General features: G+C 44.0%; 1 protein-coding gene across 1 annotated transcript; it reads right to left on the bottom strand.

The window, feature by feature from the left end:
• Nucleotides 1–32: 32 nt before the first annotated feature.
• Nucleotides 33–18,999, bottom strand: IBSP (integrin binding sialoprotein). Its single transcript, XM_082236650.1, has 7 exons — nt 18,931–18,999; nt 14,583–14,648; nt 11,791–11,841; nt 11,620–11,691; nt 7,629–7,706; nt 1,584–1,703; nt 33–1,006 (listed from the first exon to the last, which is right to left on the bottom strand). The coding sequence occupies exons 2-7, from the start codon at nt 14,634–14,636 to the stop codon at nt 440–442; spliced, it is 942 nt and encodes a 313-aa protein (XP_082092776.1). The 5' UTR covers nt 14,637–14,648; nt 18,931–18,999; the 3' UTR covers nt 33–439.
• Between the last annotated feature and the right edge of the window lie 8,019 nt (nt 19,000–27,018).

The following is a 27,018-nucleotide window of genomic DNA, read 5'->3' as shown; positions in this document are numbered from 1 at the left end:
CAAAGGCAATGTGGAAAGAAATGAAAATGGCCTGACAATTTCATCATTCTTGATCTTTACTTAGAGCAAATCCAGCCTGCACAATGTTTCAAAACTCATCTTGACTTTAACAGGAACACAGGGGCAGAGCATGTACAGCGTACGACACACTTCAGTTTGACAATAACTCCATTTGACACACTTCCGAACCGTTCTAAAAACAAAACTGCAAACCCTACAAAAAGTCCACAACGGGTACATGAATACTGGTCAAAAGCGCAACAAAAACAGTTATTTTTTTTAAAAAAAACACCAGACAAAAAGAATACATTTTCATAGTTAGCAGTAAAAACAGACAGCAACCTCCACTCTCACTTAAAAGGCACCATGTTATATTGTGATACTTCCTGAGTAAGCATTTGCAAAAACATTAAGCAGGCCAAGAGACGGCTTCTTTTCCTCATTGGTTGTAGTAGTATTCTTGGCCATAGACGTCATACCCATGGCCTTTGTAGTAGCTATACTCGTCCTCATAGGCTCTGAAAGTATCCCCTCGGGGCTGCCCATTCTCACTCGCGTAGTATTCTGTTTGAACCTCATAGCCATTCTCATAACCGGTGGTGGTGGTATCGTACGGCCATGGCTCTTCAGAGGGCGTGTCATAGTGCCACTGGTCCTCCGTGGTGGTTTCGTATTGGTCCTGATACTCCGTGGTGGGGAGGACTGTGGGGAGCAGGGTGGTCGGAACGGCAGTGGTCGCTTCGTTTTCTTCCCCTTCTTCCTCTTCCTCTTCTCCATTGCCGCCGTTTCCGTTCTCTTCCGCGGTGCTGTTGGTGCTTGTGCCGTTGATGCCGCTTCCGTTCTCGTCCACCGTCTCTGCTTCTTCCTCTTCCTCCTCTTCGTTTTCTTCTTCTTCGTCACTGTCTTCCTCTCCCTTCCCTCCTTTTTCGGGAGCTTTGTCCTTTTCACCCTTTTTAGCTGCTCCTCCGTTTCCAGGTTTCTCCAGGGGCTCCTTCTTTACGGGGCCCTGCATGGACACATCAAATATTGCGGGAGGCAGGAAGGGGGAGAAAACCCAGAATTAGAATGGAGGTAGGTGATCCAAGGCAATCAATCCAAAATATGAAAGCTAGGAACATAGTATAACAACTTTTCCCACTAATCAACATACCATGCCCGCATGTGATCCCAAATAGCAGTGAACAGGAGTCGTCTAACCCTCTACATGATACAACTTTGACCGTGTATATATTGGCAGCAGCGTTTGAAATTCACCAGGCACATTTTGCACTTGGCTATTGGCCACTTAAGGGACGCGGGTGGCAGATTTACTGCTGCCATGACAGATATGCCCCTGTCTGAGTTGGATGAGGACCATGGCATGGGAGCGGGGATGGAAGCTTCAACCCATTGCCCCCCACAGCAGTTCTGATCTGAATCATCTCCCCTCCACCCCACTATTTGCAATGGGAGGGGAACTTGCCTTAACGCTATTAAGAAGAAAGCACCCCATTATATGGAATGGTTTGAGGCAACAGGCTGGTAGTAGCAACCTGTACAGCTTTCCATTTATTGCAGGGGTATTAAAGGTCCACCAATCTTACCTGCTTAGGAGGTGTGGCTTTGCTAGTGCCCTTTTTATCTGCAGTCACTGCTGCAGTAGGAGCTTCTGTCGCCTCTTCATTCTCCTTTCCACCTTCATTGTTTTCTTCATTTGACTGTCCCTGGAGATGTATCAAAAACCAGGAATATCAGAATTAATTTCAACTTCAGTAGATGCAGTAAACACTGGTTTATAGAATGGGCAACTCTCTCTCTCCTTCCATTTCTCATGTGTGCAATAACCATATATCTGTTTAGCTTCCCTGTTTAGGGAAGCTTTTAATGTTTAATAGGTTATTGTATTTTAGTGTTTTGTTGGAAGCCGCCCAGAGTGGCTGGGGAAACCCAGCCAGATGGGCGGGGTATAAATAAATTATTATTATTATTATTATTATTATTATTATTATTATTATTATTATTATTATTACATTATATTATGACTGGTGCATAGATAAGACATTAAACAGCTCTTTATGCACTATATGAAGAAGACCTTTGTGATGCTCAAAAGCCTTCACTGTCATCAGAAAGTGACATAAATTATAGCACCTTTCTACCTTCCACTTTGAAATCGTCCCAGCTCAACAGAGTCCATGGTGTGTGTGAGAGAGATCGAGACAGAGGACTCAGCTATACAGCTGCAAATAAAACGTTTTGAATGTGTTGTAAAGTGCAATATATAATTGTGACACAAGATGGTGGTTGTGACCTGTAACGAATTCAAAGCATTTTCCAAAATGATTTTTTTTTTAAAGCATTTTCACAATGTTTTTAACATGCGTGCAGATTCCACCAGATAGACAGACAACGAGATGGCTGATAGATAGATCCACATGCCAGATCAAATGAAATAGAAACACTGCTAACCATATTTTATAAAAAAACACAACAGACGAAGCTTGAAAAAAATGTTTCCAGGCTAATATTGGAATGATGATCCAAATGCACGCATGTTGCATTGTGGAATCACAACTAGCATCTGGTATTTATTCTAGAGCAGGGGTCAGCAAACTTTTTCAGCTGTCCCTCAGAACTTTGGGGGGGGGGGACTGTATTTTTTTGGGGGGAAATGAACGAATTCCTGTGCCCCACAAATAACCCAGAGATGCATTTTAAATAAAAGCACCCGTTCTACTCATGTCAAAACACCAGGCAGGCCCCACAAGTAACCCAGAGATGCATTTTAAATAAAAGCACCCGTTCTACTCATGTCAAAACACCAGGCAGGCCCCACTAATAACCCAGAGATGCATTTTAAATGAAAGCACACATTCTACCCATGTAAAAACACACTGATTCCCAGACCGTCCGCGAGCCGCATTTAGAAGGCGATTGGGCCAGATGCACACACATTTTAAGATTTAAATTAGTTTGACTGAGAGGTGGGGGATTAGGGCACTTTCTGCTACAGCTGTCATCAAGGCATCTGATATTTGAAGGGCGAACTGGGAAAGTGAACCTCAGGTCCTGGATAAAACATTTGCACTGGCACCAGTGCCCCCAATGCTGGCACAACCTCACCACAAACTGGCATAACGTCATGTTTTGCAGCATTGCTCTGGCATTGCTGTTGGTCAAAGCAAGCTAAGTACTTCTGTGCCGGGGTAGCAGTTCTTAGGATCAGGCGGTTAAAACACTTAAAATAAGATGTCGTGCAGTGCCAGTAAAAACCTATGTTATTTTCTTCTCTCTTGCGAGAACTTGCAAAATTGCATGGTGTGGCTGGCTATTTGGATAGCAATCTGAGAGCATCACAACCTCTATAAAAAGCAATTATAGTGTTCTTGTTTGTTTAAATGTTCCTGAGGTTCTGCTTTTGTCGAGGCTGGACACAGCCAGTAGCAAAACCATTGAGATGGATCCGAGAAATACAGTGGTGCTTTCTGAATATTCGCAAGTGACAGTCTGCTCTTCTACATACTGAGGCTTGTGAAAATGCGGTCTTGACTATGCTACCACTCAGTGGATTTGTAACTGGCTGACTGACCGAACCCAAAGGGTGCTCATCAATGGTTCCTCTTCATCCTGGAGAAGAGTGACTAGTGGGGTGCCACAGGGTTCTGTCTTGGGCCCGGTCTTATTCAACATCTTTATCAACGACTTGGATGATGGACTCAAGGGCATCCTGATCAAATTTGCAGATGACACCAAACTGGGAGGGGTGGCTAACACCCCAGAGGACAGGATCACACTTCAAAACGACCTTGACAGATTAGAGAACTGGGCAAAAACAAACAAGATGAATTTTAACAGGGAGAAATGTAAAGTATTGCACTTGGGCAAAAAAAATGAGAGGCACAAATACAAGATGGGTGACACCTGGCTTGAGAGCAGTACATGTGAAAAGGATCTAGGAGTCTTGGTTGACCACAAACTTGACATGAGCCAACAGTGTGACGCGGCAGCTAAAAAAGCCAATGCAATTCTGGGCTGTATCAATAGGAGTATAGCATCTAGATCAAGGGAAGTAATAGTGCCAGAGCAGCGCACGGAAACGCCATTTACCTTCCCGCCAGAGCGGTACCTATTTATCTACTTGCACTTTGACGTGCTTTCGAACTGATAGGTTGGCAGGAGCAGGGACCGAGCAATGGGAGCTCACCCCGTCGTGGGGATTCGAACTGATCGGCAAGTCCTAGGCTCTGTGGTTTAACCCACAGCGCCACCCGTGTCCCTTATGACTGTGCTAACTACCTACTATTTCCCACTTGCAGCCCCACATGTCTTCAGTTCCCCCTCCCCACTTAGTCCCTTTTAAAATCCCTAATTTACACCACCACCTCTTTGGCTATATACATTTAATCCACATACATTCAGTAAATTCTGTTTTAGAGTAGTTTTCTCCATATCATTCTAATTACTAATTGCTTCCCAACAAAATATATTATGGACAGAGGGTGCAGTGCAAACATTGGCCCTGGTGTTCAGACCTCCTGCTCCCCACCCCCCAAAAAGCATTGACACAGGATAATTGCCTCTCATGTGTTCAAATTATAGCCTAGCAGAGCTGGTAATAAATAGATCTTTACCTCTAAAGACCTATTCTGTTGTTAACTAGGGTTGCCAACTGTGAGGATTATTTGTTTGTTTGCTTCTTTGGAAAGACAGTTCCCACCTCAAGGCAGTTTACAGCAAGTATATATATATGAAGTTTTAGTGTTTTGACCATCATCTTCAAGAGAATAATCAGAATCTCCATCCCATCCTGTTTTTGCATGAATCTGCCATTAAAAAAAAATCTGTGTGCAAATTTGTATTTAAATATATATTTCTGAATGTATTTTCTCACAAGAGATGCATTTATCAATATCCTTTATCTCACTGTACACATTTATAAACATATTTTTATCCTAAAATACATATTTCTAAAGGCACTTTGGTACATTTTATGGTGTTCACACAATATATTCAATAAATGTACAGTCTATACCTGTGTACACAGATAGTTGAGCTGCATGCTTGTGGAGTCATTCACATGTAAATTTCACTGAGTGTACAGTTTGTGTGCCTGTGTACACAACAGCTGAGCTGTACAAATCAACAAGTGTACACTCTTTCACACAAACCCTTGTGCGTGGGTAGAGACCGCTTGTGACTTAGCACCACCAACAGTCAAGAGAGACAACTCCTTTCCCCAAAAAAACTTGGGAACTGTAGTTAAAGGTGCTGGGAATTGTAGCTCTCTGGTGGGGGAAACTACAATTCCCAGAATTCTTTAGGGGAAGCCAAGTGCTTTAAGATAGAAATGGGTGTTGCCTAATTAAAGACAGAAGGTTAACTTTTTATTAGGGACCCGTCCAACTCTCCTTCTATGACTAGAAGCTCCTTCCGTTCACACAGCAAGAAGTTAGGATGCAAAACAAGGTGTTTGTCTCCCTAAAATAATTGTTTCTTATAACTCCTGCCACCAGGTTGCTTCACCTGGAAGCCCAATCTGGCACTTATTCTGATCCACCAGGTACCAGCCTTTGCCCTCAGTCACCAGGCACTGCTCGGCTCTGCCCCTATCCTATCAGGCTCCACTATGTGATCCACTGAGTCTCATCCTCTAGTTTCCAGATTCTGCCCCTAAATCTCAGGGCCTGCGCCTCAGGAGAGCTGGCTAATTGTCATGGTGACAAGGAGAATCCTACCCAGAAGTAAATCCCCATTGCTGAAGCCACAGAGAACCTATGGAAGAGCCTTTTTGGGGAAAGCCAACAAGGCTTTCTCTAGTAACCAGAGAAATAATAAAAGGTTGGGCGAGATGGTGAGGTCTACATTTAACTTAGACCCACCCCAATAACTGTTCATAAAAACAACAGCCTAACAGAATGGGCCTAGAAGGCTCAGGGCTTGAGACAAATGTGTGTAAAGTTCTGATTCTCATGCAGGAACTTCATTTACATGGGAGAAAACATCTGCCCCCAAAGTACAATAGAACATAGTGGCACTCTTGTAGCTTTTGACATCCAAGTCAGGCCAAAAAAAATCATTTTTTATAAATACTCTTGTGTCTAAGCACATATTGACCCAAGAGACCATAACGGTACTGAAATGAAGAAGCTATTCCAGGCTGTTCAGGTAAAATATGTGTTCCCCAAATAACATGTATACCAAGATACATATTTACCTAGGAGATTATATCGGCTCTCGGGGAGCTAACACGGTCCTGAGGTAAACACAAACATGGAGAAGATGCATCACAGCCAACACTGCAAATACGCCAGCGCCTAGACCTGTGTCAGGGACCATTGCTCCTTGTGGACACATTGTCCCTTTTTGTGTCAATGGGCTTGCTTTCTGTTTGACTGAGGTGGGTCTTGTTGTGGATGGCTCTTTGGGGACAATCCAAAGAAAATAAGACTAAAGTCCACTGGCTTAAGGAGACCTAAGTCCTATTGAGTGCAGTGGGGCTGAGGAGTAGTGGGAAAGCCCTTCCTGGAATCTGCCAGGTTGTGGATTGAGTAGACTTTGTACAGTTGAGGGAGCAGGCGGAGAAGCAGGGGAAAGGCTAGGTTGAACCTTCCTCCTTAATATACCTATTTTCTTAATGTAGGAAGTGATATCTGGTTTTCAACATTGCAATATATCATCAACTAAACATCTAATATACCAATGCAGTCGTACTTTGGAAGTCAAACTGAATCCGATCCGGAAGTCCATTCGACTTCCAAAATGTTTCAAAACCAAGGCATGGCTTCTGATTGGCTGCACAACCTTCCTGCCGTCAATCAGAAGCCACGGAAGCATTGTCAGACATTTGAGTTCCAAAGAACATTCGCAAACCGGAGCACTCACTTCCGGGTCTGCGGCGTTCGGGAGCCAAAATGTTCAAGTTGCAAAGCGTTTGTCAACCAAGGTATGACTGTATATCACAATGTCTGAAATAAGGATTGAGCTATTGGCTGGCTTCATGGTTTTTCCCACATTGTGATTTTTGCATAACACCCACCCACACCCACACACCATGATTCATGATATATTGCCAGGTCAAAAATTATGAAACCAATGTCACGATATGGACTTCAAACCTGCTTTGGACGATATATCGTCCAGTCCTCACACACATCATGATTCGCAATATATTGCCAGGTCAAAAATTATGAAACCGATATCACAAAATGCACTCCCAATTGGTTTTGGATGATATTTTGATCGTATATATCACAAGCTGTTTATTTAAATTATAATTATTTAGCTATGTGATTATCCTTATAAAAGAATACCTGAGGGTGAATTAAAGCTGACCTGCCCAAGTACTGAAGAACAAAATATTACTGAATAGTTCACCTGAGGACCATAACAGCTGCATTGGTATAAATGGACAAAAGTCACATCTGTCTCTAAACCTTTGGCTCTCACAATCTCTCACTGTGCCTTTAAGGGTTGCTTCTTGTTTAGAGGACTTGAGACTTGAAAAATATTGCGAGGAACCAGAATGGAAACTTGTGGGCAGTTAGTAATCGTCACCATGGACACTCGCAGAGTACATTCTATAAAAACAATCCTGGTTGTTTTCTTATGCTCCTTGGTTTGTTGTGACCAATGCCAAACATGTCTCTTACCCCTTCTTCTTCTTCCTCCTCCTCCTCTTCTTCTGAACTATCACCACCATAGCCTTCTTCGGATGAGTCACTGTTAAACTAAAAAGAGATACAATTGTGAGGCATTTCCCGTATTTCTATCACAAAACAGAATGCTGAATTGTACACATGTAAACGGTCAACTTCAGTTCTCAGAAAAACACACACACAACCCAAACAGCAACAATCCCATCTGCACTATACATTTAAAGCAGTCTCACCCCACTTTAAATAGTCACGTCTTCCCCCTAAGAATCTTGGGAACTGTAATTTGTTAAGGGTTATGGGAATCATGGGGAGACACACATGCACCCCATTCCCCTCACAGAACTACTATTCTCAGATGTCCTTGGGAAAAGGGATTGATTGTTAAACCAATTTGGGAATTACATATATAGTGCAGAAGGAGCTTGGTAGTTCACATGCTTGTTATGCATATATATGAGGCTCCTCATTCAAAGTTTAAAACCAGAAGGTCTCTGGTTTGTTCTGTGTCCTGCTGATACTATGAAAGTTATTTTTTAAAAAATTAGATTTACAGTGGTACCTCGGGTTACAAACACCTCGGGTTACAAACACTTCCGGTTACAGACTCCGCTAACCCGGAAGTAGTAGTACCTTGGGTTAAGAACTTTACCTCAGGATGAGAACAGAAATCGTGCACCGGCGGCAGCGGGTATCTAAAGTGGTACTTCAGGTTAAGAACGGTTTTAGGTTAAGAACGGACCTCTGGAACGAATTAAGTTCGTAACCAGAGGTACCACTGTATAGACAGCCCTTCATCATAAGATCCCACCCTTCCCACAGACACATTTCCCCCTAAATTGATTTTTGAATTCTGAATTTATTGTTATTCACATTTTATACTGTATTTTATGCTGCTTTTTTGTTGCATCCATTAAGTGTTTTAAATTTGTTGTTAGCCACCCTGAGCCCGGTTTTCTGAACCGAGAAGGGCAGGGTATATATAATTTTTTTTTATGATGATGATGATGATGATGATTTCATAGGTTGTATAATATTTTACACACACACACACACACACAAATTATTATCATGCGTCTAAACTTAAAAAAGGAGCAAGGATCATGAAAAATGGATGCTACTCAGCACCTGACCTTCAGCTAAAGAGCTCAGAGGAGCTTATCATAGAATCATATATTTGATTCCCAGAGAGGCTTTCATGCGGCTTTTTATACGGTGACAGGCCCACTGAACTTCAGCCATAGAGCTTCATGGGCTGGACCACACTTCTCAGCTCACATGTCACTCTACACCTTGGCAATGCTCTCAAGGGGTGTGTGTGTGTCAGTTTCTTCCTATCACCCATATAAAAAACTGGAATGTTGCAGAAGCATCCTACGTTTTAGGTTAGGAAATGTTATCCCATTACAAGCGTTAGGTGTCTGAACAGTGTACTTAGAAGTGTACCTAGACACCCAAGCAGTCTACAGATGTTTGGGTTGTATGTCTATATTGGCCTTAACCTAAATGCCATGCCTGTTTTTTATAAGGAGGCAAACAAGAAAGATATGAACAGGATTCATCTTCTACACAGCGAAGCACAAAAATATCTCTGTACTCAAGAGACATGCCAAACCACTATTCTGCCGGCACAACATTCCCAGAAGAAGGACCATTTTTAGGCTTCTTGCATGAGCTATCCTTGAAAACATGTAATTAGCGTCCCCCTGCCCCAGCTGGAATCTCTCTCTTGCATGCAAGAGTAGGGGTGGAGGGACAATGTCAATTATGTTCGTGTTTCAAGGTGAACTTGGACTTACTTAAACAATATGAGACCTGAAACACAGCAGTCCTTTGACATTCACAGTAATCCAAATTTTGCAATGCACTTCTCCAACAAATTAATGTCTACAAAAATGCATATTACTTAGGTGAAAGCATGCATAAATTAAATCCAGTTGTGAAAATAACATGCAAAAATGTGTTACCTTATGAGAAATGGCTTGCAAAAAATGTGTACATTGGTCAAAACTATATACAAAAATCTGTTTATTAGGAAAATTCTTAAGGAAATTTCATGAGGATTTTTTCCACACACAACTCCCCCCCCCCAAAAAAAAAATATGCTAAAGAAATGTGTAGAACTGAATAAAACTGGGGGGAAATGAGATACTGAAGAGAACCAAAATTGTCAGATCCTTCCATCCCTATTTAAGAGACAATGATCAAGACTCCTGCATATGAAACTGTGGTGTGAATAGCTGCAGGCAAAGGTTTTGTTTCCTTTTCTTATCTTTACAGTGGAAGTTGTTATTATAAGAAATATTGTGACTTGTATTCAGAGGCATGAGGCAAGTTATCTCACGCACTGCCTCCCTGCGCCATCATCACTGATCTCACGGGGACCAGCTTAAAAATCCAAAATTCTAAACACACACACACCCAGACACACACACACACCTTTTTGTGGTGCATGTGGCAAGGACCTGAAATTACAAAAGGGATTTCACATAGGGGTTGTGGGTTTCGTGGTTCTGTGACTTATATGTCACTTCTGAGGGCTACACATAGATGGAGATGGTCTATTCTACACATAGATGGAGATGGTCTATTAGGGTGAAAGGCAGACCCTATTTTCCAGGGATAGTCCTGGTTTCAGATTTGGTCCTGGAATGTCCTACTTTTCCTTAGGACATCCTTATTTTCATCAGAGAAATGTTGGAGGGTGTAGAGTTATGCAGTGCTTTTTTTCCTGGGGGTACACATACTCCTAAACATTTTGTGAATCATTGTACCTTTGTCTATTTACTGCATTTGTTTTCCCCAATTTGAACTATAAATGGTGATTTTCTTGAGTCAAAATGAGAGTACAGTCATACCTCTGGTTGCAAACGTGATCCATGTGGGAGGCACGTTCGCAACCCTCAGTGTTCACAGCCTGAAGCGCCGCGTCTGTGCATGACACGATTTGGCGCTTCTGCGCATGCGTGTGATGTCATTTTGTGTTTCTGCGTGAGCGCCAAAACCCGGAAGTAATCCATAGGACATATCGGAGGAGCTGAAGGACCCTTTAACGGTCCTCCTCCAGCCTCAGCACTTTCCCCCCCTTTGTTTAAGTAATCGCCCAGGACGATATCTAAGTATACCTCCCCCCCCCTATTTTATGTCATTATCTCAATGTATATTATGCTATGGCCACACGGCTAATGCAATAAAAATAAAATAATAATAAAAAATCCATTCGGGTACTTCCGGGTTTGGTGCAGTCTGCAACCCAAAAACGCACAACCCGCAGTGTTCGTAACCTGAGGTATGACTGTACCCCTAAACATTTTTTTAGAAAAAAAAGCACTGGAGTTATGTGACCCCCAAACCATTGAGATAAGCAATTATACAACCTTTAGAAGACAACTGAAGCTAGCCCTGTATAGGGAAGATTTTAACATTTAATGTTTTATTATGTTTTCATTTGTGTTGGAAGCAGCCCAGAATTGTTGGGGCAATCCATCCAAATGGGGTGGGGTATATTTAATAAAATGATGATGATGATGATGATGATGATGATGATGATGACGACGACTACTAATGCTGAATGGTATGGAATGGTGCACTGTTCAAGCAACCTCATTCTGCCCTTAGCCAACTCCTACATGTCTGCATCCGATCCAGAAGGTGGCAGTAGCTGTGGCTTCCTCCTTAATTTCAGGATTGCCATTATAGAACTCAGAAGAGAGGAGAACGACAGCAAAACGATAATTTCTTGTTTGTGCCTCTTACTGTCTCTGACTTCTCCTACTGTTGGCCTCCTAGCATTCCGCCACACCAATCCCAATGGACACCACTCGCTACTACACAGAGGCAAAACACTAGAGCCATCATATAATAATTAATTAGGCTCGAAAGGGCCTCTAACTCAGCGTCTGTATTTGCCTTTATTTCATGTCTCAGTAATGGTTCTTACGTTTTTTAAAGATTTGGGTTTGGCATTTTAAAAAGGAATTGCATTTACCTGATATCTCTTTACAGGTGGGTAGAGGTAGGGGTACCTATAAAGAAAATACCTATATCTGTTCTTGAATACCTGTCAGAAAAAAGATAAAAGAATTTCAGCTGTCAAATTTAAGGAAAGAATCAACACATTTCATTTTGAACTGAGAATTTGATTTAGTTGACAACATACTGCATTTTCTTCAGAATCCTCTGCTTTGAATCTTCTTCTGAAGTTTTTTACCTGCAAGAAAAGAAGAGATTACTTAAGGCGGTGGTGATTTTCCCTTTTTCCCCTGCTTGCTTAGCTGGGTTTCGGTGCAGGCCTTAGTGATTCCTAGGTGAAACACATATCCACAATAGAAAGAAGAAGAGTTTGGATTTGATATTCCGCCTTTCACTCCCTTTAAGGAGTCTCAAAGCGGCTAACATTCTCCTTTCCCTTCCTCCCCCACAACAAACACTCTGTGAGGCGAGTGGGGCTGAGAGACTTCAAAGAAGTGTGACTGGCCCAAGGTCACCCAGCAGCTGCATGTGGAGGAGCAGAGACGCGAACCCAGTTCCCCAGATTACGAGACTACCGCTCTTAACCACTACACCACACCACAAGTGTTCTTTATTTCTTCCTCACTTTCAGGCTTCTGATCTGGGGTTGTGTTGTAGTAATACGTTGCACTAAAGTGCTGTTTGCTTCTACATTAGCTTCACCCCACCACCACATACACACCAAACAACAACACTAGAGTGACACCTAGTGATGTATGCAGGATTGGCCTTCATAGATGAAAGCTATTTCTGCTGAGCAAAGAACCAAAACAGTTATCCTTTCTTTCTTTCATTATCTGTAGTGGGATGGACCTCTTCTTATATCTGTAGGATGGAGTTGGATGGGATATAGAAAAGAGCAGCAGTGTGATAAGAGAAAGAAATATATCATTCTAAACTGTACAATGTACTATGTGCAGGGATATAGGAAGCCAGAGATTTCCATCCCATCCTGTGTTGTTGTTGTTGTTGTTGTTGTTGCCATCAGCGTTGTTTCCATTTTGCTGCAGTTCAGCTTCTTCTACAACCTACATAATTCACCTTGCTATTTGCTGTGCCCAAAAGCAATCAAATCAATTATGCAATTACCGTAATTTCAATGCATTTCACTGGAAGGGAAACATCAGAAACATTAGCAGACTAAAAATGGCAGGGCTAATTTCACTTATATTCTGTTTCATGATTTCTGTTCCTAACCTCAGATGAACATGTGAACTGCAGCAATTTCTGGTCACATTTCCATTTCCGATGGAATTATCTTGCATTCCTAAAGGAGGTGATATTTTCATTTCTGTGAGTTAACTGCAAATAATCAAAGCTCTAGGTGGGACACATATTCACACACACCCAAGGGCCACATTCCCTTGGGGGTTATTTGTCACAGGGGTGCAAAGCAGCACCTCCCATCTATCTATTCAAATTGACACACAAGTGCATCCTATTCATCCATCACCCATTTAGTCTCAGAGAGAGAGAGAGAGAGAGAGAGAGAGAGAGAGAGAGAGAGATGTACTGAGTTGAATAGGATCCAAAATGCAGCAGTCTGATTGGTCCTAGAACAATAGGATTCAGAATGCAGCAGTCTGATTGGTCCTAGAACAATAGGATCCAGAATGCAGCAGTCTGATTGAAATGAAAAAGGTATTTAAATATACCTTCCTTAAGAAACCAGAGGCCTTTCTCCTGGGCATGGTCGGCCAATTGGTGCTAAAGAAGGATAGAACTTTTTTTATGTATGCAACAACAGCAGCAAGAATACTCATCGCGAAGTATTGCAAGACACAAGATTTACCCACCAGGGAAGAATGGCAGATGAAGCTGATGGACTACATGGAATTGGTGGAAATGACTGGCAGAATCCGAGACCAGGGAGAAGAGTCGGTGGAAGAAGACTGGAAAAAGTTTAAAGACTATTTACAGAAATATTGTAAAATTAAGGAATGCTAGAAGAATGTTGGAATGAAGTGATATGGCTTTAGTAAAAAGGTTATAAGGAATTAAGTACAAATAGATTAATAGAGTATTAAAAGAAAAATAAGGTTGAAATGTGTTAAGATAATTATAGGATAGGAAACAGGGGAAGATGGAAAGGAATTGCTGAAACAATTAATAGAAGTGGAATACAAAAAGGGAGGTGTGAGGAGGTCGTGGAAATATGTGAAAGAAAGATAAGACATTGAAATTTATTTATTTTTTTCTTTTCTTCTCTTTGTTGATGTGTTTTAAAATTGTTTTTGTTTTGTCTTGTTAGTTTAATGTTTTAGTGTAAGGCAGTGTCTTTGTATTGTAATGTATTGTTTTTTGTAGTGTTTAAAATTGTTGTAAAAGCAATAAATATTATTAAAAATAAATAAATAAAGGAGACATTTCGGGGGAACTTCCATTCCTCACTACTATGAGTTGGATAAAGAGCACGAAATCCACTCTCGACTCTGAGTATATTTCATAAGTCAAGGAGAAGAGATGGAGCTGAGAAGCAGAGGACCCCTGGAGCAGGATGGGAAGGCTCCTTGTAGACTTCTTCCTTGGATGCTAAGCGGCAGCTGTTTGATTTTGTCTCATGAATGATATTGGTATGTCTTTCTCCTCAACCATGACTTTTGTGGTTGTGGCTGTGGCTAGGCAACTCGGACATCAATCCATGGCCAGTCCCCACTGGGGACCTGCTGCCAACTTATCCACACACACACCCGTTCTGTTTGCATATGACTGTGTGACCTGAGTAAGAGACAGGCACATTGCCAATACACACAGAGTTTTCTTGTAGCATTTCAACGGTCCACCAGCAGGCAGGGCCAGCTGGCAGGGAATTCAATTGCTAGATGCAAAAACACAGAATGGAAGGGTCAGTACCCTTCAGAAACAGTTGCGATAAGTGTCATTGAAGCAGATGTTCACAATGCATCCTGTGCTACGTAAATAATTGCTGATTTTACTCACCGAGAAGGCACAAGCTATTCCCAAAATGCAGAGGAAGATTAGGGCTGCCTTCATTTTTTCTGATTTCTGGAAATAAAAAAAGAAAATACATTTCTAGGTTGGGAAACCAGGCATTTATACATGACAGGTGTTATTTTCACTGTCCTATTCACACAATAAATGTGTGTAGAGTAAACACATGGAAGAGGAAACAAGGCTGTGTCCACTGGGCCCACCAATGACCTCCACGTGTTCATCGAGAAATCCTGGTCAGTGTAGACAGAATTGAGCTAGATGGACCAATGATCTGACTCTGTATAAAACAATTTCCTAAGTTTCTAACAGAAGCTACATGCCCGTTTCTTGACAAACTTACAAAGCCTCTTGACTGAGAGCCAAAGACCAAGAAGGTGAGAGTATTAGACCCATCCTTCAAAAACTCAGGGCCTGATCCAGCCCAGCCCCCACCATCAGATGCCAAGGCGACAGTTGCTGAGGGGATAGGGAGCTGAGGTAAAGTGTTGGAAGACAGAGTTGTTGTTGTTGTTGTTGTTGTTAAAAAGGTAAAGGGACCCCTGACCATTAGGTCCAGTCGTGGCCGACTCTGGGGTTGCAGCGCTCATCTTGCTTTATTGGCCGAGGGAGCCGGCGTACAGCTTCTGGGTCATGTGGCCAGCATGACTAAGCCACTTCTGGAGAACCAGAGCAGCGCATGAAAACGCCATTTACCTTCCCGCCAGAGCGGTACCTATTTATCTACTTGCACTTTGATGTGCTTTCGAACTGCTAGGTTGGCAGGAGCAGGAACCGAGCAATGGGAGCTCAACCCGTTGCGGGGATTCGAACCGCCGACCTTCAAATTGGCAAGTCCTAGGCTCTGTGGTTTAACCCACAGCACCACCCACATCCCTGTTGTTGTTGTTAATTGCATTTATATACCCCCCTGTACCCGGAGGTCTCAGGGTGGTTCAGAGAAAAGATCACAACATATAAAATCAACGTAAAAACAATAACCCAATACCCCCCCAAGCAACATTTTTAAAGAGTACAGGATGTCAATCAGGTCAACCAAAGGCCTGGTTAAAAAGGAACATTTTTGCCTGGCGCCTATTGGTGTATAATGAAGGCGCCAGGCGAACTTCCCTGGGGGGATCATTCCACAGATGGGGAGCCACTGCAGAGAAGGCCTGTTCTTGTGTTGCCACCCTCAGGACCTCTTGAGGAGGAGGTACATGAAGGAGGGCCTCAGAAGATGCCAGTGTGGTGTAGTGGTTAAGCGCAGTAGTCTCGTAATCTGGGGAACCAGGTTTGCGTCTCTGCTCCTCCACATGCAGCTGCTGGGTGACCTTGGGCCAGTCACACTTCTGTGAAGTCTCTCAGCCCCACTCACCTCACAGAGTGTTTGTTGTGGGGGAGGAAGGGAAAGGAGAATGTTAGCCGCTTTGAGACTCCTTAAAGGGAGTGAAAGGCGGGATATCAAATCCAAACTCTTCTTCTTCTTCTTCTTATGTAGGCCATGCACGCTTTGCCATTAACCCAGTAAGCTAGCCTGCTGCCTTCAGATAAATAGAGGATGCTGTGCTCTGGGCAGTGCTAAGAAAGCTACCAGTTCTGACTGGTTGTGGTTTATGTCTGTGGAATTGGAGCAGGAACCATCTTGTCCTCCTTTGCCTCAGGCAGCAATGGTCCTTGGACTGGTATGGCCTACCATGTTGATGGCCTCCCCTCCCAGTGTTGGTGAGTGGTCCCTCCTCTTATATATTTCTGCTTGGACATGGTAGAAGCTCCGCAGGTGGAGGAGAGGGCAAGGGCAGAGTTGAGTGCCTTTGCAATTGCTCACAGTGCCTCACAGCAATGTGATGTTGCCCTGAGGCACTATGAGCAGCCCCAGAGGCAGCCACCCTGCTGAAAAAGGGAATTTGGGCCATCAGCCTCAACAATGGTAGACCCTTGGCTGAGGTTGCTGCCTGCTTGTGCCAGGTTTGAAACAGGCTGCTGCTACTGCGTTGATATATGATCTGTTCCCTTCATCTGGTGCTCCTCCTCCTCCCTCCCTTGGTCATGTTTCAGTGTGACCAAAACGCTTCATCACGTTTCATCATTGCCAATATACCATCATGCGATGAGAATGGCTGTTTTGCACCGTGAAGTTGCTATTTCTTTGCAGCAGAGGAAACTTAAGCAAAACAGAGACACAAAAAATGTTGTACTTGACCTCACATTTGCTGTCAAGATGGAATTTTTAAAAAGGGTTTTTTTCTGAAATATGGCTGCCAAACATGTCCTATACTCAAAAGCAACTCTTGATCCTATCATAATCACATGTAATAGTATAGGCATCTATTATGCTATCATCATCCTATCATGTAATGTAGACCATCATAGCTTGGCAGGGGGTTGGACTCGATGGCCCTTGTGGTCTATTCCAACTCTATGATTCTATGATTCTATAGCCTCATGTGATATAATAGGCATCTCTTATTTCACTGTAGCTCCAACTACCCATTATTTATGAGAATTTGGCAGTGATATGGTGAGGAACAGCTGCGCTGGAACAGCTCCATGGATCTTAGTGGGATAGGAAGTAATACAAAGTTAATTGAATGAGGCTGGTGCTCCTCAAACCTCAAAACACCAACTCTGGACTGATTCCATGGGCCAGCTATGGGGAAGATTGAGAGAAGGCGATATCTTTATCTCATTCTAGTCATCCAGCCCTGTTAACAGACTGATATGCCAATCCATTCCATAACAACTTCACTGTTGATATAAGGCAGCAGGAGTGGTTATTTTTTGACCCAAAGGTCATCCTTGTCCAAGTATTAGAGACCTCATGTCAGTGGTAGACATTGCCAATAATGGGTGTGGCTACCCACATGCTCTCTTGAACACAGCTCCTCCTCTTCCTCAACTGATCAGGGTGGATTAACACCTCCTCTCTGCTCAAATAATCAATCTGATGACTGAAAGGGGACGTCTGCATCTCCTTCAGGGCACTGGCCTCTGCCTACCCCAGTTCTGTGTCCCCCCCCCCTTTGCCACGACAATCAAAACTGGTGGAGTCTTGGGGAGCCAGAAAACTTTCTTGTGGGGCTGGATCAGGCCTTGAATTTGGGAGTTAGGCACCCATGTTAGGTAAATTCATAGTAAGGGTTAAAATCATAGTACGGGGGCTGGGGAAGAAGAAGAAGAAGAAGAAGAAGAGGAGGAGGAGGAGGAGGAGTTTGGATTTGATATCCCGCCTTTCACTCCCTTTAAGGAGTCTCAAAGCGGCTAACATTCTCCTTTCCCTTCCTCCCCCACAGCAAACACTCTGTGAGGTGAGTGGGGCTGAGAGACTTCAAAGAAGTGTGACTAGCCCAAGATCACCCAGCAGCTGCATGTGGAGGAGTGGGGACGCGAACCCGGTTCCCCAGATTACGAGTCTACCGCTCTTAACCACTACACCACACTGGCTCTGGTAAATGAGTTTTGAATATTCTGGAATAAATCACAATGGTTACAGCTTTATATGCATTCACTTCATTAAAATAGACCAAGGCCCCTCAATAAACGATCTAAAGTAATTGATGGCACCCACATTCCTAGTTTGGTTTTCTCAGCATAAAATCTTGGTGCCTTCCACCTGTTGTTAGACTACAACTTCCATCAGCCCCAACCAGAAGGGGATGATAGGAGCTGTAGTCTAAAACATTGGGTGGGGGGCACCTGGTTAGGGAAGGTTGATATAAAGATTGATCCAGGAAGTCCCTTGTCATTTATTTTACTTCCTGCATACAGCAGATGAGTTCTCATAGACAGTGTGTTACTTATGGCCTCCTAATGAGGTCGTGGCTGATGTGATGTTTGAGGAACCCAAGTAGCTTTAAGCAAGACAGTTACCTGCTAGGCTCAGCCTTGTCTACAGACGGCCGAGAGAATGACAGTGACATACTCAGTAATGTATGGATTGCTGAGGACATGAATGGAGAATACTCTGAACATGCACAAAATGCTAAATAAATGCTAAGTACTAGCACAGGCTCATTACATAGAGCTAGAGAAAACTTTTGCTATTGTGGTTGTTAATAATTTTGGACTTCCTGCCCTCCCTCCACCCACTAGTAATGATGTAAAATAAAGTTCAGCCAAGCATCTTTGAAGCCAAAGAGCTACGAAATACAACTAGCTTGTAAAATGTAAAACATTCCAGGTCTTATTCTGTTTAAGCAATTTCTGGCTAGCAAGAGAATGATTTAAGTAAAAGAAATTGCACTCTTGATAAATTTGCACCTACAAAACGAAACATAGGTTACCTCAAAGCTAGAGTCAGAAATCCAGAAATCCGTGGTCTAAAGAGGAGAGAAAATTACAGTTGCCAGTCACTTACCAGCTTGCAGTCCTGAGAGTTTACAGGCTAGTCTCAAAGGAGTGAGGGGACAGAGATTTAACAGTTCGTCTGTTTGTTCTCGGCCATCCTAGTGGGATATAAGCACTATTTTTACCCTTCACCAGCCAATCACTGCTTCCCTTGCATGATGTCATTGAGTGGACTCTTACCAGAAATTCTCCAAACTTCAACATTTTTCTAGTCACAGATTTCATTTATAAACACACAGTGCCATTTTAGTGCCCAGAGTTTTGGATCATTCCACTTAATTGAAGGTTTGAACCAGAGATGAATAGGTTCGGATGCCGAGCTGCATAATGATGGTCTGGGTTTAAATTAAACTAAATATCGGGAACATTAGTTGGGTGGTGTTTTTTTTTAAAAAAAGGAATGTGGGGTTTTTTTCCTTTTTCTTTTGGCGGGGGGAGGCAGAAATTGCAAAGGGGTGGAGTGAGAATTTCTCTATTTCCTCCTGTAATGCTCTCTACAAACAGAGTGAAGTCATTTGAATGTGAATTAGAAATAAGTCTGACATCCAAAGGGCCACTTCACCTGTGATGTTATTTCTGCATGGAGCTGCTGCAAATAAGCATACGTTGCATTAAAATAGACATCTGTACTATTTTCTCAATCAACAGTTAACAGCATATTTTATTTAGCGTTTAGATGGCACTTTTAAAAGTCTTCAATGCACTTGGCATATGAGACCTGTCTGGTGATGCAAGACTACAAGTTCCATCATCCCATATTGGCTGGAGCTGATGGGAATTGGTGTCCAACAGCATCTGGAAGACCATAGGCTCCTCACCCTTGATCTCATTGAACATCCTGTTTTCCACACTGTCCAATCAGATGCCTATGGGAAACCCACAAGCAGGACATAAGGGCAACAATATCATCCTGAGTTGCTCCCCAGTAAATATTATTCATTGGCAAACTATTTCTGAACCTTGAGGTTGCATAGAGCTGTCATAACTAATAACTATCAGTGTGGTATAGTGGTTAAGAGCAGTGGACTCGTAATCTGGTGAACTGGGTTCGATTCCCCGCTCCTCCACATGCAGCTGCTGGGTGACCTTGGGCCAGTCACACTTCTCTGAAGTCTCTCAGCCTCACTCACCTCACAGAGTGTTTGTTGTGGAGGAGGAAGGGAAAGGAGAATGTTAGCCACTTTGAGACTCCTACAGGTAGTGATAAAGCGGGATATCAAATCCAAACTACTACTACTACTACTACTACTACTACTCTTCTTCTTCTTCTTCTTCTTCTTCTTCTTCTTCTTCTTCTTCTTCTTCTTCTTCTTCTTCTGTGAATTTGTCTAATCCTCCTTTAAGTCCATCTGAACAAGCTTCCATCACCAAATCCTTTGGCAAGGGGACATCTGTAGATTAATTGGGCAGGCTGTGAAGAAGTACTTCCTTTTGATAAGTAACCCCTTTCCTGAGAAATTTCAGTAGCCTCAAAACAGTTCCTCCACTGAAATACTTTGGATGTTTCTCCAACCTCCAAAATGCATTTCAAATTTTCACAATGCCCAAAATGACACTAGGTTGCGGCATTGTGGATGAAACAAAATGGTGGCTCAGTTGCCAACACAGTTCCAGCAGCAGCAAGGGGGAAAAAATACAACCTAGGTTAAAAAAAAGAAGGAAGCTATGCTGGGATCCTCAACGTTGAGAAACTGTTGGAGAACATTTCCTTCTCCAGGAGAAAGTTGGTGAAATGTTCCCTTTTTTCTGCCCATCAGTGGCGTAGCGTGGGTTGTCAGCACCCGGGGCAAGGCAAGTAATTTGCGCCCCCTAACCCGTGGATTTGCGCCCCCTAACCCTAACCCCCAGATGTTGCGCCCGGTGCGGCCGGCCCCCCCTGCACCCCCCACGCTACGCCACTGCTGCCCATTAAGAAGGTGGAAAAAATTTGATAGGTCATTTGCAGACAGCTCTAAAAGCAGTCAATGAAGATTGAATACTTCATATACAGTGGTACCTCAGGTTACATACGCTTCAGGTTACATACGCTTCAGGTTACAGACTCCGCTAACCCAGAAATAGTGCTTCAGGTTAAGAACTTTGCTTCAGGATGAGAACAGAAATTGTGCTCCAGCGGCGTGGCAGCAGGAGGCCCCATTAGCTAAAGTGGTGCTTCAGGTTAAGAACAGTTTCAGGTTAGTACGGACCTCTGGAACGAATTAAGTACTTAACCCGAGCTACCACTGTATGTGGAACAATGGTGTTGTTGTAAATTACCAAGTCAGAGCATAGACACTAAAGTTGGATTATGGTCAGGACCCCAGGGCCAGCTACCCTAATCCTGAAGAACTGCAACTGGCCACAAGTGATGTCTGCATTGCATTTTTGTTCCTTTGAAGACTGCCACCTTCTGAAGCTGTGACCTCCCAACACAATTCTAGGTTTGGGACTCCATGCTGACTCAGAGGGAAAATGGCCACCTACATTCAGGGCAATTTCCAGAAAACATGCTCCTTGGTGGTCTGGCACTTGGCTGGACAACCAGCAGAAGCAATTGGCTGGGATTTGCGACTGACACAAGCTCCTAAACTGGAAATGCCTTGGCGAATATTTGCATGTTATGCACATTCCAAATTTGAGAGAAGCATGCTAGTTTTACATTTGAAACAGCATAATACGTGTCATTCTGATGCAAACATGGGAGAACTGCAAACCAGAAATGGATTCTAGCATGCAACCTGTGTCCAAAATCCAGATGGGAAGGTCATTTCCTGCCGAAATAACCCCAGCTGACACTAGGTACATTTTTGTTGCGAACCCAACATGATGGAAAGTAATTGTAAGCCACGCTGAAAATAGGAATCTCTCTAGTTTCTCCTGGGATCTAGTGTCTGGCTGGAATAAAAAGAATCTTTATAAGACGATGTTGCATAAAAGTTTCAGTACTGGATGTTCTGACTTGAACCAAGATTTAAGAATGAATAGAGGCCTGAAGAAAGGTCTGAAGGTAACTATTGTAGTGCCAGTTTTGCAGATTTTGACCCAGCCAGTACCAAGATGGGTGATGTCTTGGGTGGAAGGAATCCCATGTATCTCTGAGGCCTAGGATACAAGTAATAATACTAAGGCTGCAATCCTGTACCCACTTACCAAGGAGTAAGTCCCAGTAAACTCGCATAGAAAAAAGTGGCATTCTTTTCTCTCTCTCTCTCACAAGATGACACAGACCAAAATGGCCGCTGCAAACTCGTGCAATTTCAGGCTGCACTTTTTTCAGGCATGGTGTGCAAAAGCACATGTTTTGGGGTGTTCTGCCTGAAAAAAGTGCTTTATGGGGGCTCATGATCTTGCATGAGTCACTTGACTCACACAGGAGTGAGGACCTGTAAGTTGGGTTCTCCATTTCCTCCATTTCCATAGCAGTTTATGTTTTTTTAAAAAATTCACATGAACATTCACCAGCATTTTAGTGCGAATTTCCCATGATATACACAAACTTTTGTATGCAATTTCCCCCAAAACTCACGTTTTTGCAAAGCAGTTTTCCCTAATACATGCTGTGTGCTATTGTCACCATTTTATGCATCTGTGTGCACATTTTGCCCTAGTATGTGCATTTTTGTACACATCGCTCAGCTAGAGAATTGCACCGCAGAATTCGGAGAAGTGAAAATGTCAAAGGATGGCTTTGTTTCCTGTATTGTTTTGGGAAGCATAAATGAGGAAGCTTTGGGCTGAATTTATCCTCCATCCTTACCACACACAGTGCTGAATGGGACACTAACTGTCTCTGTTGGTCCTGTTGGTTCTCCTGGAGACACCTAGTTTGGTTGTCCTGGGGGATTTTAACATCCACGCCGACACGACCTTACAAGGGGCCGCTCGGGACTTCGTGGAAAGCATGGCCTCCATGGGGCTGTCCCTGAATAAGTTGGGCCCAACTCATAGTCATGGACATGCCTTAGACCTGGTATTCACCTCTAGCGACGTGGGTGATCTGACACTAAGTAAAAATGAAACCAAAGAAGTGCCATGGTCAGATCACTTCCTGGTGCAACTGGACTTCTCCGCGACCCTTCCCCTCTGCAGGGAGGTGGGACCAATTCGGATGGTCCGCCCCCGCCACTTAATGGATCCAAATGGTTTCCAGAGAGTGGTAGGGGATGCTTTATCCCATGTTGATGGCCTTTCAGCTGACTCCCTGGTGGCCCGCTGGAATGCGGAGTTAACCAGGGCTATCGACTGTCTGGCTCCGAAGCGCCCTCTCCGATTGCATGGAGCCCGGACAGCCCCGTGGTTTTCTTCGGAGCTGAGGGCGATGAAACAATCGCTGAGACGGCTAGAGCGTCGGTGGCAGAAAACTCACTCCGAATCTGACCGGACACAGGTTAGAGCTCAACGTCGAGCCTACCAAGTGGCGATAGTGACGGCGAAGAAGACTTTCTTCACCGCCTCTATTGCATCTGCAGAAAATAGTAGCAGGAGACTCTTTCAGGTGGTCCGCAACTTAACGGAACCACCTTTACCATCGGGGCCTTGTAAAGACCCCAAGATCTCCTGCAACGATTTTGCAACGTTTTTTGCAGATAAAATCACTCATATTCGGAAGGAGCTAGACACCACCGTGGGAGCAGGGCTGGGGCGGGAGAGTGATAGAGCCCTGTCTGGTCAAGTTGCATGGAATCAATTTCAATCCGTTACCCCCGAGGATGTGGACAGGCTGCTTGGACGAGTGAAACCAACCACCTGTCTCCTTGATCCTTGCCCATCCTGGCTTATAAAAGCTAGCCGGGAAGGGCTGGGCGATGGGCTCTGCGGGGTGGTGAATGCTTCCCTCTGTGAGGGAACATTCCCAGATCCGCTGAAAGAGGCGGTCATTAAACCGCTTCTTAAAAAACCATCTTTAGACCCGGCCAGTATGGCCAACTATCGCCCAGTCTCAAATCTTCCATTCTTGGGCAAGGTGATTGAGCGTGTGGTTGCTGAACAACTCCAGGCACGCCTGGAGGATGCGGACCATTTGGATCCCTTCCAATCAGGGTTCAGGCCTCATCATGGGACTGAAACTGCCTTGGTCGCACTGGTTGATGATCTCCGGCGAGCTAGGGACAAAGGTGAGAGTTGTTTCCTAGTTCTGCTGGATCTCTCAGCGGCCTTTGATACAATCGACCATAACATCCTTCTGGACCGTCTAGAGGGGTTGGGAGCTGGGGGCACTGTTATACAGTGGTTTCGCTCCTTTCTCCTGGGCCGTGTTCAGAAAGTGGTGGTGGGGGATGAGTGTTCAGACCCTTGGGCCCTCACTTGTGGGGTGCCTCAGGGTTCCGTCCTCTCCCCCATGCTTTTTAACATCTATATGAAGCCGCTGGGAGAGATCATCAGGGGGTTTGGACTGGGTGTCCATCAATATGCAGATGATACCCAGCTCTACCTTTCTTTCAAATCAGAACCAGTGAAGGCGGTGAAGGTCCTGTGTGAGTGCCTGGAGGCGGTTGGAGGATGGATGGCGGCTAATGGATTGAAGTTGAATCCTGACAAGACAGAAGTACTGTTTTTGGGGGACAGGGGGCGGGCTGGTGTGGAGGACTCCCTGGTCCTGAATGGGGTAACTGTGCCCCTGAAGGACCAGGTGCGTAGCCTGGGAGTCATTTTGGACTCACAGCTGTCCATGGAGGCACAGGTCAATTCTGTATCCAGGGCAGCTGTCTACCAACTCCACCTGGTACGCAGGCTGAGACCCTACCTGCCCGCTGACTGTCTGGCCAGAGTGGTGCATGCTCTAGTTATCTCCCGCTTGGACTACTGCAATGCGCTCTACGTGGGGCTACCTTTGAAGGTGACTCGGAAACTACAACTAATCCAGAATGCGGCAGCTAGACTGGTGACTGGGGGCGGCCGCCGAGACCACATAACACCGGTCTTGAAAGACCTACATTGGCTCCCAGTACGTTTCCGAGCACAATTCAAAGTGTTGGTGTTGACCTTTAAAGCCCTAAACGGCTTCGGCCCAGTATACCTGAAGGAGCGTCTCCACCCCCATCGTTCTGCCCGGACGCTGAAGTCCAGCGCCGAGGGCCTTCTGGCGGTTCCCTCATTGCGAGAAGCGAAGCTACAGGGAACCAGGCAGAGGGCCTTTTCGGTGGTGGCGCCCGCCCTGTGGAATGCCCTCCCATCGGATGTCAAGGTGATGGAAAACTACCTGACATTCAGAAAACATCTTAAGGCGGCCCTATTCAGGGAAGCTTTTAATGTATGATATTTTAATGTTTTTTTGGTTTCTGTGGAAGCCGCCCAGAGTGGCTGGGGAAACCCAGCCAGATGGGCGGGGTACAAATAATAAATTATTATTATTATTATTATTATTGAAGGCAAAGGTAGGCATTCCTCTCCTATGACTTTCTCATAGGAAGAAGAAGAAGAAGAAGAGTTTGGATTTGATATCCCGCCTTTCACTCCCCTTCAGGAGTCTCAAAGCGGCTAACATTCTCCTTTCCCTTCCTCCCCCACAACAAACACTCTGTGAGGTGAGTGGGGCTGAGAGACTTCAAAGAAGTGTGACTGGCCCAAGGTCACCCAGCAGCTGCATGTGGAGGAGCGGAGACGCAAACCCGGTTCCCCAGATTATGAGACTACCGCTCTTAACCACTACACCACACTGGCTCTCTAGGAGCCACCAAAGATTTTGTCTAGCAAACATCCACAGTGGATGCTTCTTCTTCTCCTCTGTCTTTTTTTGTTTTCATTGATAGGAGAAGGTACGGGGAGAATTAAACTACTTACCTGAGAGTAAGCCCTATTGAACTCAGTGGGACTTCCTTCTGAAGAGACGGGCATAAGATTTCACTGCCAATTGCTTAAACTGTGATCAGAAATATTTGTGTTTGGAAAAATGATTGTAAGATGCACGCAACCCACTGGTGGTATTTGAGGTACCGATTATCATATGTGGTGGACTTGTAAGGTAATAAAAGCTCTCTGGGAGATGATATATAATGAAATGAAAAAAAATGTTTAAAATAAACTTTGTTTAAAAAAAAACAGAAGCTTTTTTATTAGGAATTACAGGTACCAACATTCCAAAGGAGCAGAAAAGACTTTTTATGTATGGAACAACAGCCGCATGGATGTTACTAGCCCAGAGATGGAAAGAAGACGAAGAGGAGGAGGAGGAGGAGGAGGAAGAGGAGGAGGAGGAGGAGGAGAAGGAGAAGAGGAGTTTGGATTTGATATCCCGCTTTATCACTACCCTTTGAGGAGTCTCAAAGCGGCTAACATTCTCCTTTCCCTTCCTTCCCCACAACAAACACTCTGTGAGGTGAGTGGGGCTGAGAGACTTCAGAGAAGTGTGACTAGCCCAAGGTCACTCAGCAGCTGCATGTGGAGGAGCAGAGACGCGAACTCGGTTCACCAGATTACGAGTCTACCGCTCTTAACCACTACACCACACTGACAAGGTCCCTACCAGAGAGGAATGGCAAACCAAGCCGATGGACTATGCCAAAATGGCAAAGCTGACTGGAAAACTCAGGAACCAAGAAAGAATGAAAGAATGGGAAAATTTTATAAGTTATTTAGGAGACCACTGTAAGCAGATGGAAACATTGGCAGGATTTAGATTTCACTTGTAGTGTAATAAATACCATGGATAATATGGACTGATATCAAAGTTAGAGTGTGGAAGAATATGCAGTTGTAAATGTTTAAAATGGGACCCCATGGAGGGGGTGGGGGAAAGTCTTGCGATTCGGACGAATCTCTGTAAATGGATATATATATGTATAGCTGGATTTTTATAACTCTGTACAGTGGTACCTCGGATTAAGAACTTACTTCGTTCTGGAGGTCTGTTCTTAACCTGAAACTGTTCTTAACCTGAAGCACCACTTTAGCTAATGGGGCCTCCTGCTGCCGCTGCGCCGCCAGAGCACGATTTCTGTTCTCACCCTGAAGCAAAGTTCTTAACCCGAGGTACTATTTCTGGGTTAGCAGAGTCTGTAACCTGAAGCGTCTGTAACCTGAAGTGTATGTAACCCGAGCTACCACTGTATTTGTAAAATCAAATAAAAATGATTTTAGGAAGAAGAAGTAAGATGAACTGAACCCAGGCAACATATAAAAC

The sequence above is a fragment of the Podarcis vaucheri genome (assembly GCF_965113315.1).
Source record: "Podarcis vaucheri genome assembly, chromosome: 9".
In the NCBI taxonomy this organism is placed as follows: domain Eukaryota; kingdom Metazoa; phylum Chordata; class Lepidosauria; order Squamata; family Lacertidae; genus Podarcis; species Podarcis vaucheri.
Note: the sequence above shows the minus strand (reverse complement) of the source record. Positions and strands in the feature narration are given on the sequence as shown.

Excerpts from the sequence above, each read along its gene's own strand:
- IBSP (XM_082236650.1), bottom strand. The coding sequence starts at position 14,636 with ATGAAGGCAGCCCTAATCTTCCTCTGCATTTTGGGAATAGCTTGTGCC. Across the intron at positions 11,692-11,790 it reads AGGATTCTGAAGAAAATGCA|GTATTCAAGAACAGATATAG; the intron begins GTATGTTGTCAA and ends TTTTTCTGACAG. Across the intron at positions 7,707-11,619 it reads CACCTGTAAAGAGATATCAG|TTTAACAGTGACTCATCCGA; the intron begins GTAAATGCAATT and ends ATCTCTTTTTAG.